This window comes from Taeniopygia guttata, chromosome 7 (assembly GCF_048771995.1).
Source record: "Taeniopygia guttata chromosome 7, bTaeGut7.mat, whole genome shotgun sequence".
NCBI classification, from domain to species: Eukaryota; Metazoa; Chordata; class Aves; order Passeriformes; family Estrildidae; genus Taeniopygia; species Taeniopygia guttata.
The window spans coordinates 32,371,540-32,384,166 of record NC_133032.1 but is presented as its reverse complement, the minus strand read 5'-3'; the positions used below and the strand labels follow the sequence as shown (position 1 = coordinate 32,384,166).

The following is a 12,627-nucleotide window of genomic DNA, read 5'->3' as shown; positions in this document are numbered from 1 at the left end:
ACACTCAGAGCTTGTAATTCATCCTGTAAGATTGAAAACTCTTTTCCATGGACAGAGATCACAGACAGTGTCTCTGGGGGCTCTGTCCAGGGGGGTTCCTGACCCCCTGCCAGGGTCCCAGGCCCTCCAGGGCAGCCAGAGGGAAGCCCTGGATTCCCACACTGCAGGACACTGCACAGTCGGGAGAGGAGCCTGCAGGTCAGGGGCAGAGCTGAGGAGAGCAGCACCATGTCTGCTCTAATGGGAATCCCTGGAAACAGAGAGGAATAAGCAGCATCTGCAGCTGAGACAGCCACTAATTTAATTGAAACCAGGTAGAAGGAGAGACACTCCTGCAAGGATGCAGTGAACAGGAACTGCTGGTGATGAGATTTTTTTTTTCTGTTACATCTTGTAAAGCCACTTTGATATTTTCCCTGTGTAACCTGATCCATTGCAAAGCTCTGAATGGAGTGATGAGGGAAGTGAGATGCAGGCAACCCCAAACCTTAACTTCAAAATTGCTAACCAATAGGGAAACAGATTTATCTGGGATCTGAGAACAGCTCTTTGGTTGGATTATGAGATTGGAGAAGGAGCTGGGAAGCTTGGACAGAGGTGCAGAGTTCTGTCACAATGCCAGACAGAATGCAGCCTCCAAAGAGACAACCCAAGTGCAGCTGGTAAAAATACAAGCTGGTTCACAGGAGAACAGGGGCTAAAAGAGCTGAGAAACCAGAACCTGTTCCTTTGTCTGTGATCAGGTGGTAGGGAGGGCTGAGACAGCTCAAGGAGCTAAAACCCAGACCACATCTCCAGGAAATCTATAAGTAAAAAGAGAACTCAGGAGACTTAAATAGGAGAGAGACAGGAAGATTCACTATTTCACAGAAAAGAGCTGGGAAAAAATATCCTCCTGAGAATTTTAACTACACTGAAGTAACAAGCTGAAGATAGAGAAAGATCTGTTATTGATATTTTTCTCTAAGACTAAAAAATTACCCTGCACCTTGCATGACATGAGAAAGAAAAAGCTGAAATATAAAGCTCAACAGCTGCAGTGGGATTCTGTAGAAACCTTTGGATACATCTCTGTAACACTAAATCAGAATCAAATGCTGAAGGAATTCTTGTGACATACATTTGAAATAACCACCAAGTAATGTCACATCAGCTTGAGGATGATGAGAAGGGAAGGTGGTAGCACCTAGCAAAAGGTAGCTGCCAGCCTGTGGAAATCTGGAAGGAAGTAGGTCAAGGGAGAAGGGGCTGGAGCTGTCATGGACCCTGCAGTGCTGAGCTGCCTGTCCCTGGAGAGAGAGCTGCTCTGTGGGGATGGCTGAGCAGAGCCTGGGTTAGGAGAATGTTTATTTGTGGCAGAGCTGGGAGAGGCACAGAGAAGGTTTTCTGACCATGACATTGCTGTGGGATGGCACAAAGGATGTGCCTGACTGTGAAAGTGATGTGTGGGAATCCAGAGCTTCCCTCTGGCTGCCCTGGCAGGTCTGGGACCCTGGCAGGGGGTCAGGAACCCCCCTGGACAGAGCCCCCAGAGACACTGTCTGTGATCTCTGTCCATGGAAAAGAGTTTTCAATCTTACAGGATGAATTACAAGCTCTGAGTGATATAAGTAATAATTAAGTGTGGCGCAGGTGCAAAAGTAAAATTTTAGGATTCTAGATTAGGGGTTCAAAGGGGACAAGATGGAGGAAATTGGGTGTGTCTTGTCCTTTTTCTCCTTCTTCATGCCCTCCATGTTTCACTGTGGTGTTGGCATTTTTCTGTTGGTTTAGGCTGGGGACACACAGTCCAACGTAGGTGACAGATATTGGCACGTTATTGTAAATCCAGCACAGGTAGTTTGTGGTATTTAATGTTTGTAACATCCCACTGAGGGCAGAGCCCCACACGCTGCCCTGCAGGACAGAGCTGCGGCAGGGCAGCAGAACATGTTAGAGATAAACAGAATAAACAACCTTGAAACCAGCACAGACGAATTATGGCTTCTGCTTTGGCAGCGGGGCTGACAGACAGAGACTTTCTACAATCTCAGAATCACCAATACCTCAAATTCCGACAGTGATGGTCCTGAGAAAACTGGTAGGAAATTTAGGAGTTTCACTGCTCAGTAGTGATGCATCAGCTCAGCAGGCTCTGCCCAGCCTGGGCTGGTTGAAGCTGTGCTCTGACACTTGCTGGGAGTGGCACCAGCAGGGCCAGGCAGGAGAGGGAGGCAGCAGAGCTGTCAGAACCACAGCACTGAGAAGCATTAAAAGCAAATCTCCAGCAAAAATACAGAGGAAGCTTCCTCTTGCAGCCTTGGACACATGAGCATCTCTGTGCTGTGGGCTGCTCCCTGGGCAGGGAATGATGTTTCCTCCTTTCCACAGCTTCTTGTCTCTCCCCTGGCCAGAAACACAATCAGGAAAGAAAAACCAAATAAATTACTGTCCCTTGCAACTGGATTCATTTCCTGGTATTCTCTCAACAGCACAGGACAAATTGGATATTTTCAGTGTAGGAATGATTTTGGTTCAGGAGGAATAGCAGCAAGAACCTATGAATCATAAATTCAAGTCCTCAGCTCTTGACATGTGTGTAATTAATTTTGTAAATGAATCAATTGTGGCTTAAAAGTGTTTGTATTTCTTATCCTGTTACTCTACTTAGCAGGCTGGTTCAGAGTCCCACTTTTTCAATTATTAAAAACATCCTAATTCCAGCCTAAACGTATTCCTAACCACAAAATACAACTTGTTTTTTCAATCATCTGCCTTAGGTTGACGTTTTCTTTCACACTTTACCTTTTTCTCACTGATTTCTTGTGTAAGTCATACCTGGCCACTTAAACCTTTGGTCTCTTAAGTTTAGCAAGATGTTTAGTCTCTTCTTGTGGCACAGACTGTCATTTCAAGAGCTTCAGAACAATCCCTTTTGTGGAATCCTCTCTGGATAAGCCACTCTTGAACACTTGTGGTTGTAATTGTAAATATCTTCCACATGGAATCTTGACAGTGCTTTCCACAGTAGCATTAATATTTTATGTTACTTAAATTCTTATATTTCAAGAACAGATTCTGGTTTCTGAATGCCTCATTTCTTCTTCTTTTTTTGTACTTCGAGAAATTTATCCTTAGGTTAAGTCTGGTGGAGATCTGTTCCCCTAAATAGCATTTTGTTAGGAAACTTAAGGAGCTTGTGTTGAACATGGTTTTCATTTATTTTCCACTTAAAAAAAACCCCTAATTTATTAACAAATAGAAGCTGAAAGAAACACACTTGAGTTTTAAGAAAATGACAATTTTTCCATTCAAATGACGGATGTAACAGAAAATTTAATGGCACTATGTGAGATGCTTCAGATGAATAGACAGTAAATAAAATACAAAGGAAAGGGGAAAATAAATGTTTTTAAATAGTGCTTGAAGAATGTAGACTCAAAAGTGATGAGCTTTAGAGACTGATTTTTCAGATTTTAACAGTTTGCTAGTTACATAAGATACGGAGAATCCTTGGCAAAGCAGTCCAGCAAGAAGGCAAAATACACATGTGGGGATAACTACCCTAAAAATAATCTGGAAGTGCTGGATGTTGGATTGGGTCCAGCTGAGATATTAGAATCAAAACCAAGAGCAAATAACCTTTTGTGGTTACCATAACGGGGGAAAATATAAGTCAATGTGTAGAAATAGCCTTTCATAAACCTCATAATTTTTCTGCTTCACTTCCAAAATTTTAATACCCTTTGGTGGCCTTGTTCAGGGAGCAAAACATGAGATCCTAAGCTAAATTTATAGAAGCTCCATTATTTTTGCATTCTGTAAATAGGATTTGTAGTAAATTGCTCTGGCATGTGTTGTCACTGAGGAGAGTTTTATTGATCACAAGATAACAATAGCTTTTCAATTAAGGTGCCATTAATTCATGCATCAGAAACTCTCATTCATATGAAACAAATCTCGATTATCCTCCTGTACCATATTTGGTCCTAAAAATGGACAACTGGGATGTGAGTGAAGAAGCAGCAGCTCCCAAACTGCGGGAGCACTGGCCATCAGAGCTTTGCAGTGAATTTGACTGCAAGCATAATTCACCCCCCTGTTTGTCTAAACCTAATTTTCTCTTTTTCAAATACTCCATGACTACCCAGAGCTTGTAATACCCTCCTGGGGCTGGTTTGATAGTGATGTGGCCCCACAGTCTGTTGTGTCTGTGGTTCAACTCAATGGCTGTAAGCTGTTACAGACGTCTATAGCAGCTGCAAACAGCAAAACCACAGGAGTTTCAATTGTCTTTAACTGAGCTCTAGGTCATGTTGCAAAAACTATCCTATTGCTTAGAAATCTGGGTGCTCATGGAACGTGTTTCTGATTGCCACAAGAAGCTGAGTGCTCATCTGTCCCTATAAGGCTGTTCAACAAGGCAGGCCTGTGGTCCAAAATAGATTATCTGAGTTTGACTGAAGATTAAAGGACCTATTGAATTTAAGAATTCATAATTTTCCTGAGCTGGTTTAAGTGATCATAGTAATATGCAACTAGACTTTATTTTCATTAATACTCTTAGGTCTAAATTGAAAAACTGTGATTTAGTGCTGGTTGATTCTGTTCTTATTCCTGTTTTTGTTTGTTTATTAATTCAGAAGAATGTTGTGGAGGACAGGCACTGCATTTGCATAGATAAACACAATAATTAAGAATGCTATTACACCATTAATTTAAAAATGAAATGGTGGACATGTTAAGAAATTAAATCTTTCTGTGAGGACTGCACAGGAATTTATGGTGTGAACCAAAATGATTTGTTCTTTCATGTAAAAGGCATCTGATTAAGGTCAACCTATGAGCAGAAATGATTCCAGTGTGCAACTGAAAAACTGCATCACTGTCTGCACTAGAGATTAGAGCTGGCTTGATTTTATGCACATTTGGTCAACAGATGGTCAAACTATTCTGTGGGCATTCTGGCAGTGTAGAAGTCTGCACATCAATGACAAAAAACCATCACAGGAATAAGGAGAACGTCGGTGTTCATCTGAGCAGAATGAACACCCAGTCTCAGCTTCTTGAAAAGTAGTGCAGTGGGCTGACTTGAGAAAACCTGGAATAACATCACATTGTTGCTTAATTAGCCAATGCCATCCATTCTGATGAGACTGAAAGAACAGAAAGACTATGAGGCCCATATAAAAGATAATGCTATTGGCCTTTGGCCAGAGCAGTTAAATAATGTTTTCTGTCTCGCTGGATTGCTACCTTAGAAATAAACAAATAAAAAAAAAAGATATGCTGTGAATAATTCTTCTGCTTAATTTCATTTGGAAAGAGTACTACACAGAAGTCACGTTTCTCTAAACACAGTAGAAATAAACAACAGCAGGCAATTCCTGGTCTGATATGCCCAGGAAAACTGGCACCTTCTTCAAGGTCACTGTTTTAATATACAGTGTATCTGGCAGCATGATTTAAGGTATTCCTTTCTCTCTGCTGCTTTTGCATCACCCTTATGCCTGTGCCACAGCAGTTTTCCCTTCTCCAGCCCCTATTCCATCTGGGCTGTTTTTCCAACTATCTCAAGGGACTGAGACTGCTTGAAAGGAAAAGAGCAGAAAATATGAAAGGGAGAGAGAAAAACTCTTGGAACAGGGCTAAAGGAGAGGCTGTACAGGGGTGAGAATCTGTGTGTGACTTGGGGAGTGGGGAGAAGTGTGAGGACCTTTGGCTGGAATTTTCACCATTTTTTGTTGTGAAACCCGGTGTCTTTGTTGAGTTCATCACTGCTCCTCTGGTTGTGATCCTTTTCCTCCTCTTACCCATAGCTGAAACCAGCCCTACTGTTTGTGATCAGACTTGGTGACATCTCCTAAGCCCATGGCATTTTATTTCTTATCCACCTTGAAAGGGATCAGTGTTTCTTGGGTGGCTTCCCTTTTTCCTGTCGTGGGAAGGAGCAGAGCTCCTGTGAGCAGGGTTAGTGTTATTCCAGTTTAACATTCTTGACGAAAGTGTGTAGATCAAAGCTGACTTTTGATGCTGCCTATGAACAGCATCTAAAACAGAAGTGCAGATCCTCTTACTGATGGAGCTGCAGTTGGTTGCACTGTCCTGAGATGGTGGTAGCAGACTGGAGCCTGCATTGGCTTTTTACCCCTGTTTGAAGGGGCAGAGAAGGGTGAAAGTGTTCAGCAGCTGTGACCCTGTGGAGCCAGGCAGTGGCACAGTGGTGGTGGCAGTGGTGCCCTGGGCAGCCTGCCTGAGCTGCACACACCTCACTGCTGGCTCAGAACACAGCTGTGTGTGGGGCTTTTCATCCAACTGTTCCTAAGTGGCAATGATCTTATTGTGGTGCTGTTTGCTCTCTTAACAAGGTGCACACATTTGGTTTTAGTTTAGTAACAGAGCTCGGGTAGGATTTAAACAATACAACTAATTACTGTGCATATTCAAGAGATAAAAGAGTGGCCTTAATGTGTTATTCATAACATGAAGCATGAGAACATTATAAGGCTAGGATTGTCTTTAAATATTAATTTTATGGTAGCCATGGATGCATTAGGCTCTTGTAAAGAACAAAAACACTGAATGCAACTCTTAAATTTTTTCCATGCAGTTGACTTTTATAATTATTTTTATTCTCTAGAATGGAGGAGACAGTGAGAAATCTGCTGCAGAGCCAAGGATCCCCTGGCCAGAATGGAGAAGGAACTGTCAATATCATGAAGGTCTATCAGGTATTAGTGACTTATTACCTGTTTATTTGTGATAGAAAAGTTATTTAAAAGAAAAATCCCGCTACTGAGACAAATGTGTCTGGCATAATTTCCTCTATTTGTTGATTAATTATGAATACTTGTAAGGGGTAGTTGGTTCAACCTGCATTTTCCCAGGTGTTCTCTCAGCAGAGTTTAATGTTTTTCACTTTTATTGTCCTTGTGTTATCTGCTGTTGTTGCTCCTCATAGTTCACAGAGGACAAAGAAACTAGTTTTGAAGCCTTTATTAAAGCACTTAATATTTTAAGTCATATGTTCCAGCATCTCTAGTAAACATAGCTGTTTTTGACAATGTAAATCTTCAGATTGTGATGGATAATTTTACCACTCATGTTCTTATTGGGTGTGAGGATCCCTATAAAGCTTCACAGTTTCATATTTCTGCTTGTGGCAGGTGCATTTTATCACCCTCACTAGGGGTAGAGAGAGAATGTCTCAGGACAGAATTTAGGAGAGAAAGATTTTAGAGGTTTTTCAAAGGGAAGCAGGTATTTTTGTAAGACAGAAGAGTTTTACATTTTCCTAACAAACTTTTGCATTCTGGAAACAGTGAACCTAAGGTGGTGGAAAACCTTTAAATTTAAGAGTCTGGAAACCAGAGTGACCTACATTTCAGCTAATCAAATATCAGGCACATGAATTCTTAAAAATATCACTTAAGTCAGTCCTGTGTTGTATATTTATAAACAGAATAAGAATTCTTATAAAGTACTGAAATAATATATTACTATACCAGGTAGTGATCCAGAAGATAAGACACTTTTCAAAAGTTTTAATTATATTAGTTCATTCTTACAGCTGATGGATCAAAACTACAGCAGTATAGCTAAACAAAAAATGTATATTAAAGAGTATTTATCACTGTAATTAAATTTTCTTTTTAAGCTTGGGTTGAAGAGAAAGGAATCTTTTAGCTTAACCTTCAATATAATCAAATTTTCTTGTTAAAATGATAGCCTGTAAAATTTAATTTCAGGACAAATTAAATTTTTTTGTTGAAGCTATAATAGAACATAATACTTTTAGATGCTGTTGACAAAGGCCTCTCTATTTTATGCACTATCTTTTTGGAGTGCAAAACTGAAACACAGTTCCCTTCTCTTATTTCTTTATGGGTTTAAATCCATACATCCTGCTCACTCCTGTCATCACACAGTGGTTGTCTGAAGTGGGCTTGATGTCAATCTCTCCTTAAGGTGGGTTACTTGTCTGCCTCTTTGTATTCATAACAGACATCTGGGATGATTTTATTATCTGCTTTTCTCTGTGCTGTCTTACTATGGAAACCCCAGTAAGGTGATACCACAATAAGGTTTCAGCTTCTTTGGGTTTTGTTTTTGAACTCTCAAGAAGAAAATAAAATTTAAAAAAAAAAAAAAACAACCAAAAACCAAAAAAAGCTGCAGTTCTGTTTCATAGAACTGAAGGTTTGGGGGTTCTTTATTTTTCTTTTGGGAACAAAACTGGAAAAAAATTAGCTATGTGGTCTTTGAAATTTGAGATTTTGTGTGCTGCTTTCCTAGAGGGGAGATAAACCAATCATTCCAATTTTGGTGCTTGTATATTTCTGTATAGTTTTTTCACTATCTTTACTTGTTTCATAATTTTTGAAAAAAAAAAAAATTGTGTATGGTCTTGGGTTTTCTTCTCCTTCTGGGCCACACTGATAGAGATACTCATTGTCTCCAGCAAGGCAGGAGAGTGGGCACTGTGGTGTGCTTTGTGTAAAATCTGTAAAATAAACCTGGGTTTATTTTCTGGCCAGCAAAAGAACAAGGCAGTTGTGCCCAGATGCAAGAACAGTTCTTCATTTTCCTTCAGCTCCAGAAAACAGCCCCCTCCACTCAGCAAATGGAGCCCTTTTGTTCCCTTCCTTTTGGACTCAAGGTTTTATTCATTCAAATTCAAAGTGTTTGAATTTGATGGGTGGTACTCGGGGCAAATTCCTCAAACCGGAGCTTTGCTTTCTTTCAGAGTGAAGCTGTTTCTGTCCCAGGGCCTTAAAACACCCATATATCTGTGTCTCTGGGATTATTTTAATGCATAACAGCTTCCTTCCCTTCCTGTTCTCTTCTTGTTCCTGGGAGCATTTTCACTCATGATATCTCTTAGCTTGTTTTTTAGCCATTTCCATTTCTTGCATATTGCTAGTATGCAATCTTCTTTGCTTATGGATTTCTTCTGCAAATCCATGACTCAGAAGCAATGGGTTCTCCTCTCCTGGAGGAATAGCTAGGCTGCTGCATCATACACCAGTCTGTGGCTGGTAAAACAGGTCAGAAACACAGAACAATTATATTGTGTTGTGAACGTTGTGGGGTTTTTTTTGCTGAATGTCTTTTTGAGTCATCCATCCTCAGATTACTTTTGTTCACTTTTATGAAAAACGTGAACAAATGGCTTTTTTTTCCAAGGAATGGCTGCATTCTCATGCCCTGGGATGGCTCCCTGCCATGTAAGTCAGCTGTGGGTTCACTGGGTGTGTGCTTCTCACAGTCCCACAGTGGAAGCTGGGCAGTGACCACAAGTCCCAGCCACGGCTCGTACCTGCAAGGCTCCTCCAAATGGGTATTTGGCAAAGAATCTCTGGTCTGAAATGTTTACAAAGCATTTTAACATTTTAACATGTTAATGAAGCTTTCTATGAATCATTAACATTATTGAAACCAGCTGTGTGGAAATCATGGACAAACATACCATTTAAACAGATGATGAATCTTGAATAAGTGCTGTGTCCAAATTCAGCAAGATACATCAATATTGCAACAAAGCCATTTCATTTGTATTCCTCCAAATGTACTCAGGCAGTTTTTTGATATATTTATGAGCATAATTCACAAATAGGAATAGAACCTGAAATGTAAAACCGAGGTAATGTTCCTTAAAAACACCAAATGTAAAACCCAGGTAATGTTCCTTAAAATCACTGATGTATTCAGGTTTTTGGGAACATGATAGCTCTATTATCAACATGTATTTGTGAAGGAAGTATAAATGAAATTTTCTATGTTATATGCATAAAGAAATCTTATTGAATGTATAACTACTGACATTGATCTGAAAGCCATCCCCTACAGTCAGTTACCTTATGGAACAGATCCTGAACCTCACATTTTATCTGCGATTAGTGTGATCTGGTCAAAACTGTATGATCAGTTGGTTCAGTGGAGTAAGGAATTTTAGTGCAGGTTCACAACTCTGTTTCTTAACAAATGGGGAAAATTGAGGTGATTTCCAGTGTCACTTATCAACATATATCCCATATTCTCTGACACAGGGGTGACTTAGTTTTAGTATGTGAAGTTTGTTGAAGTAAATATCTGAATATCATAAAAGATAACTCTGCACAGTAAATGCTTTTGATCTGTTGAACATTGTCTATATAACTTTTTTCAACAAATGTAATTATTGTTCTGGGATGTATGAAATTGAGTTATTATTATAATACCAATATGCCTGACTCCAGAATAAATATTCTTGCTAATGAACTTTAAATGTGTCATAGTGCTAATATTAAAATAACAATAAGAAGGTGGAGCCTAAAGCATGCAGTGTTATTGCAATATTTTGTTAGATCTTGCCAGTATTCTTACTTAAAGCAAAATACTTTCTTTCCATAGAGCTAGATGCCCTATGGGATTTTAATTTGTTGGACTTAAAGATCACTTATGTGATTTCATTTTGGGTAAATGAATTAAGAAGCAGGATTGTAAATAAAATTCTCCTTTGTTATCATATTATATAATAATAAAGAAAAAAATTATAATGAATGCTTGCATAAATGTAGACAAGAATGTTATTTAAATAGCCTTAACCATCATATTTCTTACTTTAAATTTTGACTAAAAGACTCCACTCTATATTAACTTTATGGTGTTTCCAAGAGACATTGACCACCTAAAAATAAGATCATGAAAGGCCAAACCAATAGCTCATGTATTCCCCAGAAATAACTGTGTGCAGTTCTTGAAGCCCAGACTTTAAAGGCAGCTCCCTACAGACTTTCCTTCCTGAGTTTGCCCTTGAGATTTGGATATCAAAAAACTTTCCTGTTTGATCACAATGCTGGATACTCTAAGTAGAGTCTTCCTTGGTTACAGATCACTTAAAGACTTCAAGGGGTTTTTAACTCATTTTGACTTTATGTCAGTGTGCAGTGATTGAAATAGATGAGGAAGAGAATTTGTTTTAAGTTCACAATTTAATATCGTTCTGAAATTGCCCATGTGAGCACTAAAGCTCAGGACAAACATGGTACAGTCATATAGGGGAGGTAAAAACATACACAAGTGATAAAGGCACGTTTCAGATGGCATTGCTGGCCACATCAACCCCTTTTTTTGTCTGCATGCTTTTGTGTTACTCAAATGTGGAGCAGTTGTTGTGGCTGTCACTTCTAATTTGCACAGCCCTTGGTGTCAACAGCTCTTTCATGAGAGGAAAAACTGTAGCCATTGGCAATATAATTTCATTTTAACACAAAACTATGCAAGCTTATTGTTCAAGCAATTGATATGTAACATTTTATAGATGGGCCGTGGCCATGAATTGGGAAAAAGGCACTAGTTGAATTCCCTAGCTAAAATCCACGTAGGATTTTTAATGAACTTCTATTGCAGAAAGAGGATATATATCCTTAAACATCTGTCTCTAGAGTGGAAGTGCCCACAGGGGACTGCATGAGCTAAACCTCCTAAACTATTAAAGAGTACATTGCTAGGCAAATATTAGCAGATTTGTGTCTCACAGAGAAGGGCAGAGAGGAGCCATCCTCACTCTTGGGAGCTCCACTGGAAATGCTGGGATGTCAAGGACACAAGCATTTGCTGTTGGACTGCTGAAAAATCCAGGGCTAGCTCAGTAACAATTTAATATCTTATAGCTTTTTCTGGATTTCCACCACTATGCAATGATTTTGATAAATATTTAACAAAATGAGGTTGGATTCTCTACCCCCAAAAGAGTGTGGTTGTGCTTCTGAGACACTGTTCAAAATTTCAGTTTTGTTGCAAAGAGTTTTCCCTTTTTGGTTGTTTGTGATACCAAGGCACAGCAATGGAGTTGTGTTTAACACAGCAAAATCTCATAAGTGAAATGCGCCATTTGTGTTCATGTTTACCAGAAAACAGAGTGTTCTTTCCTTCCCAGAATCATGGAGTGACATTTTTTATTGGAAGGGACCTTAAAGATCATCTTAATCCACCCCCCTGCCATAGGAAGGGAAACCTTACATTGGACAGGTCACCCCAAAGCCTGTCCAAGCTGGCCTTGGCTACATCTAAAAACACTACTAAACTAAAGAGAAAGCAAAGCAAGGATGTCCTGTATTTACACAAGGGTTATCCACATATTTGATTATATCCCATCACCCACAGTTTTTGCCTGATTCTGACCATCTTTCTTTCCATCAGGGGTTTAGAATGCAATGCCAGTCCTTGGAGTACCAATTTTGGTGAAGGATAGATGAGGTCTCCAGATAGAAATCCACATTTTCACCGTGTACAGGTGCCATTACACCAGCACTTTAATCCATCACACATCCTCTAGATGCCTACAGCAGCAAGAGGCCAAGACTGACTGATTTGATGGTCCTATATTGTATTTACTGACTATAATTCTAGTTTACATTTCCCTCTTCTACACTGTGTTTCTATCTTTAGCTGTATCTTTCTTCTGGTTCTATGAGAATGAATCCACAAAAGTCACCCATTGCCTGAACATGAATGTTTCACTTTCCTCAAATGAATGAATTTATACGTGGTGAAGTGGATTGCTCTCTTCCTACTTCCCCATGTCCATAAAACTCACCGTTCATTCTGCATTTTGATGTTATTTCCTTGATGTTTTCCAGACAGCAGAAAGCAGTGCTAGTTATT

The 12,627-nt window shown here is 39.6% G+C and overlaps 1 protein-coding gene across 23 annotated transcripts in view; it reads left to right on the top strand.

Annotated features, from left to right (window-relative positions):
- NCKAP5 (NCK associated protein 5) overlaps window positions 1-12,627 on the top strand; it is a 414,162-nt gene that overhangs the window by 279,876 nt on the left and 121,659 nt on the right. For all 23 annotated transcript variants that reach the window (XM_072931702.1, XM_072931703.1, XM_072931701.1 and 20 more), the window contains one exon: window positions 6,620-6,710. In XM_072931702.1, the coding sequence (XP_072787803.1) occupies window positions 6,620-6,710 (91 nt within the window). The remainder of the gene's footprint in view (window positions 1-6,619; window positions 6,711-12,627) is intronic.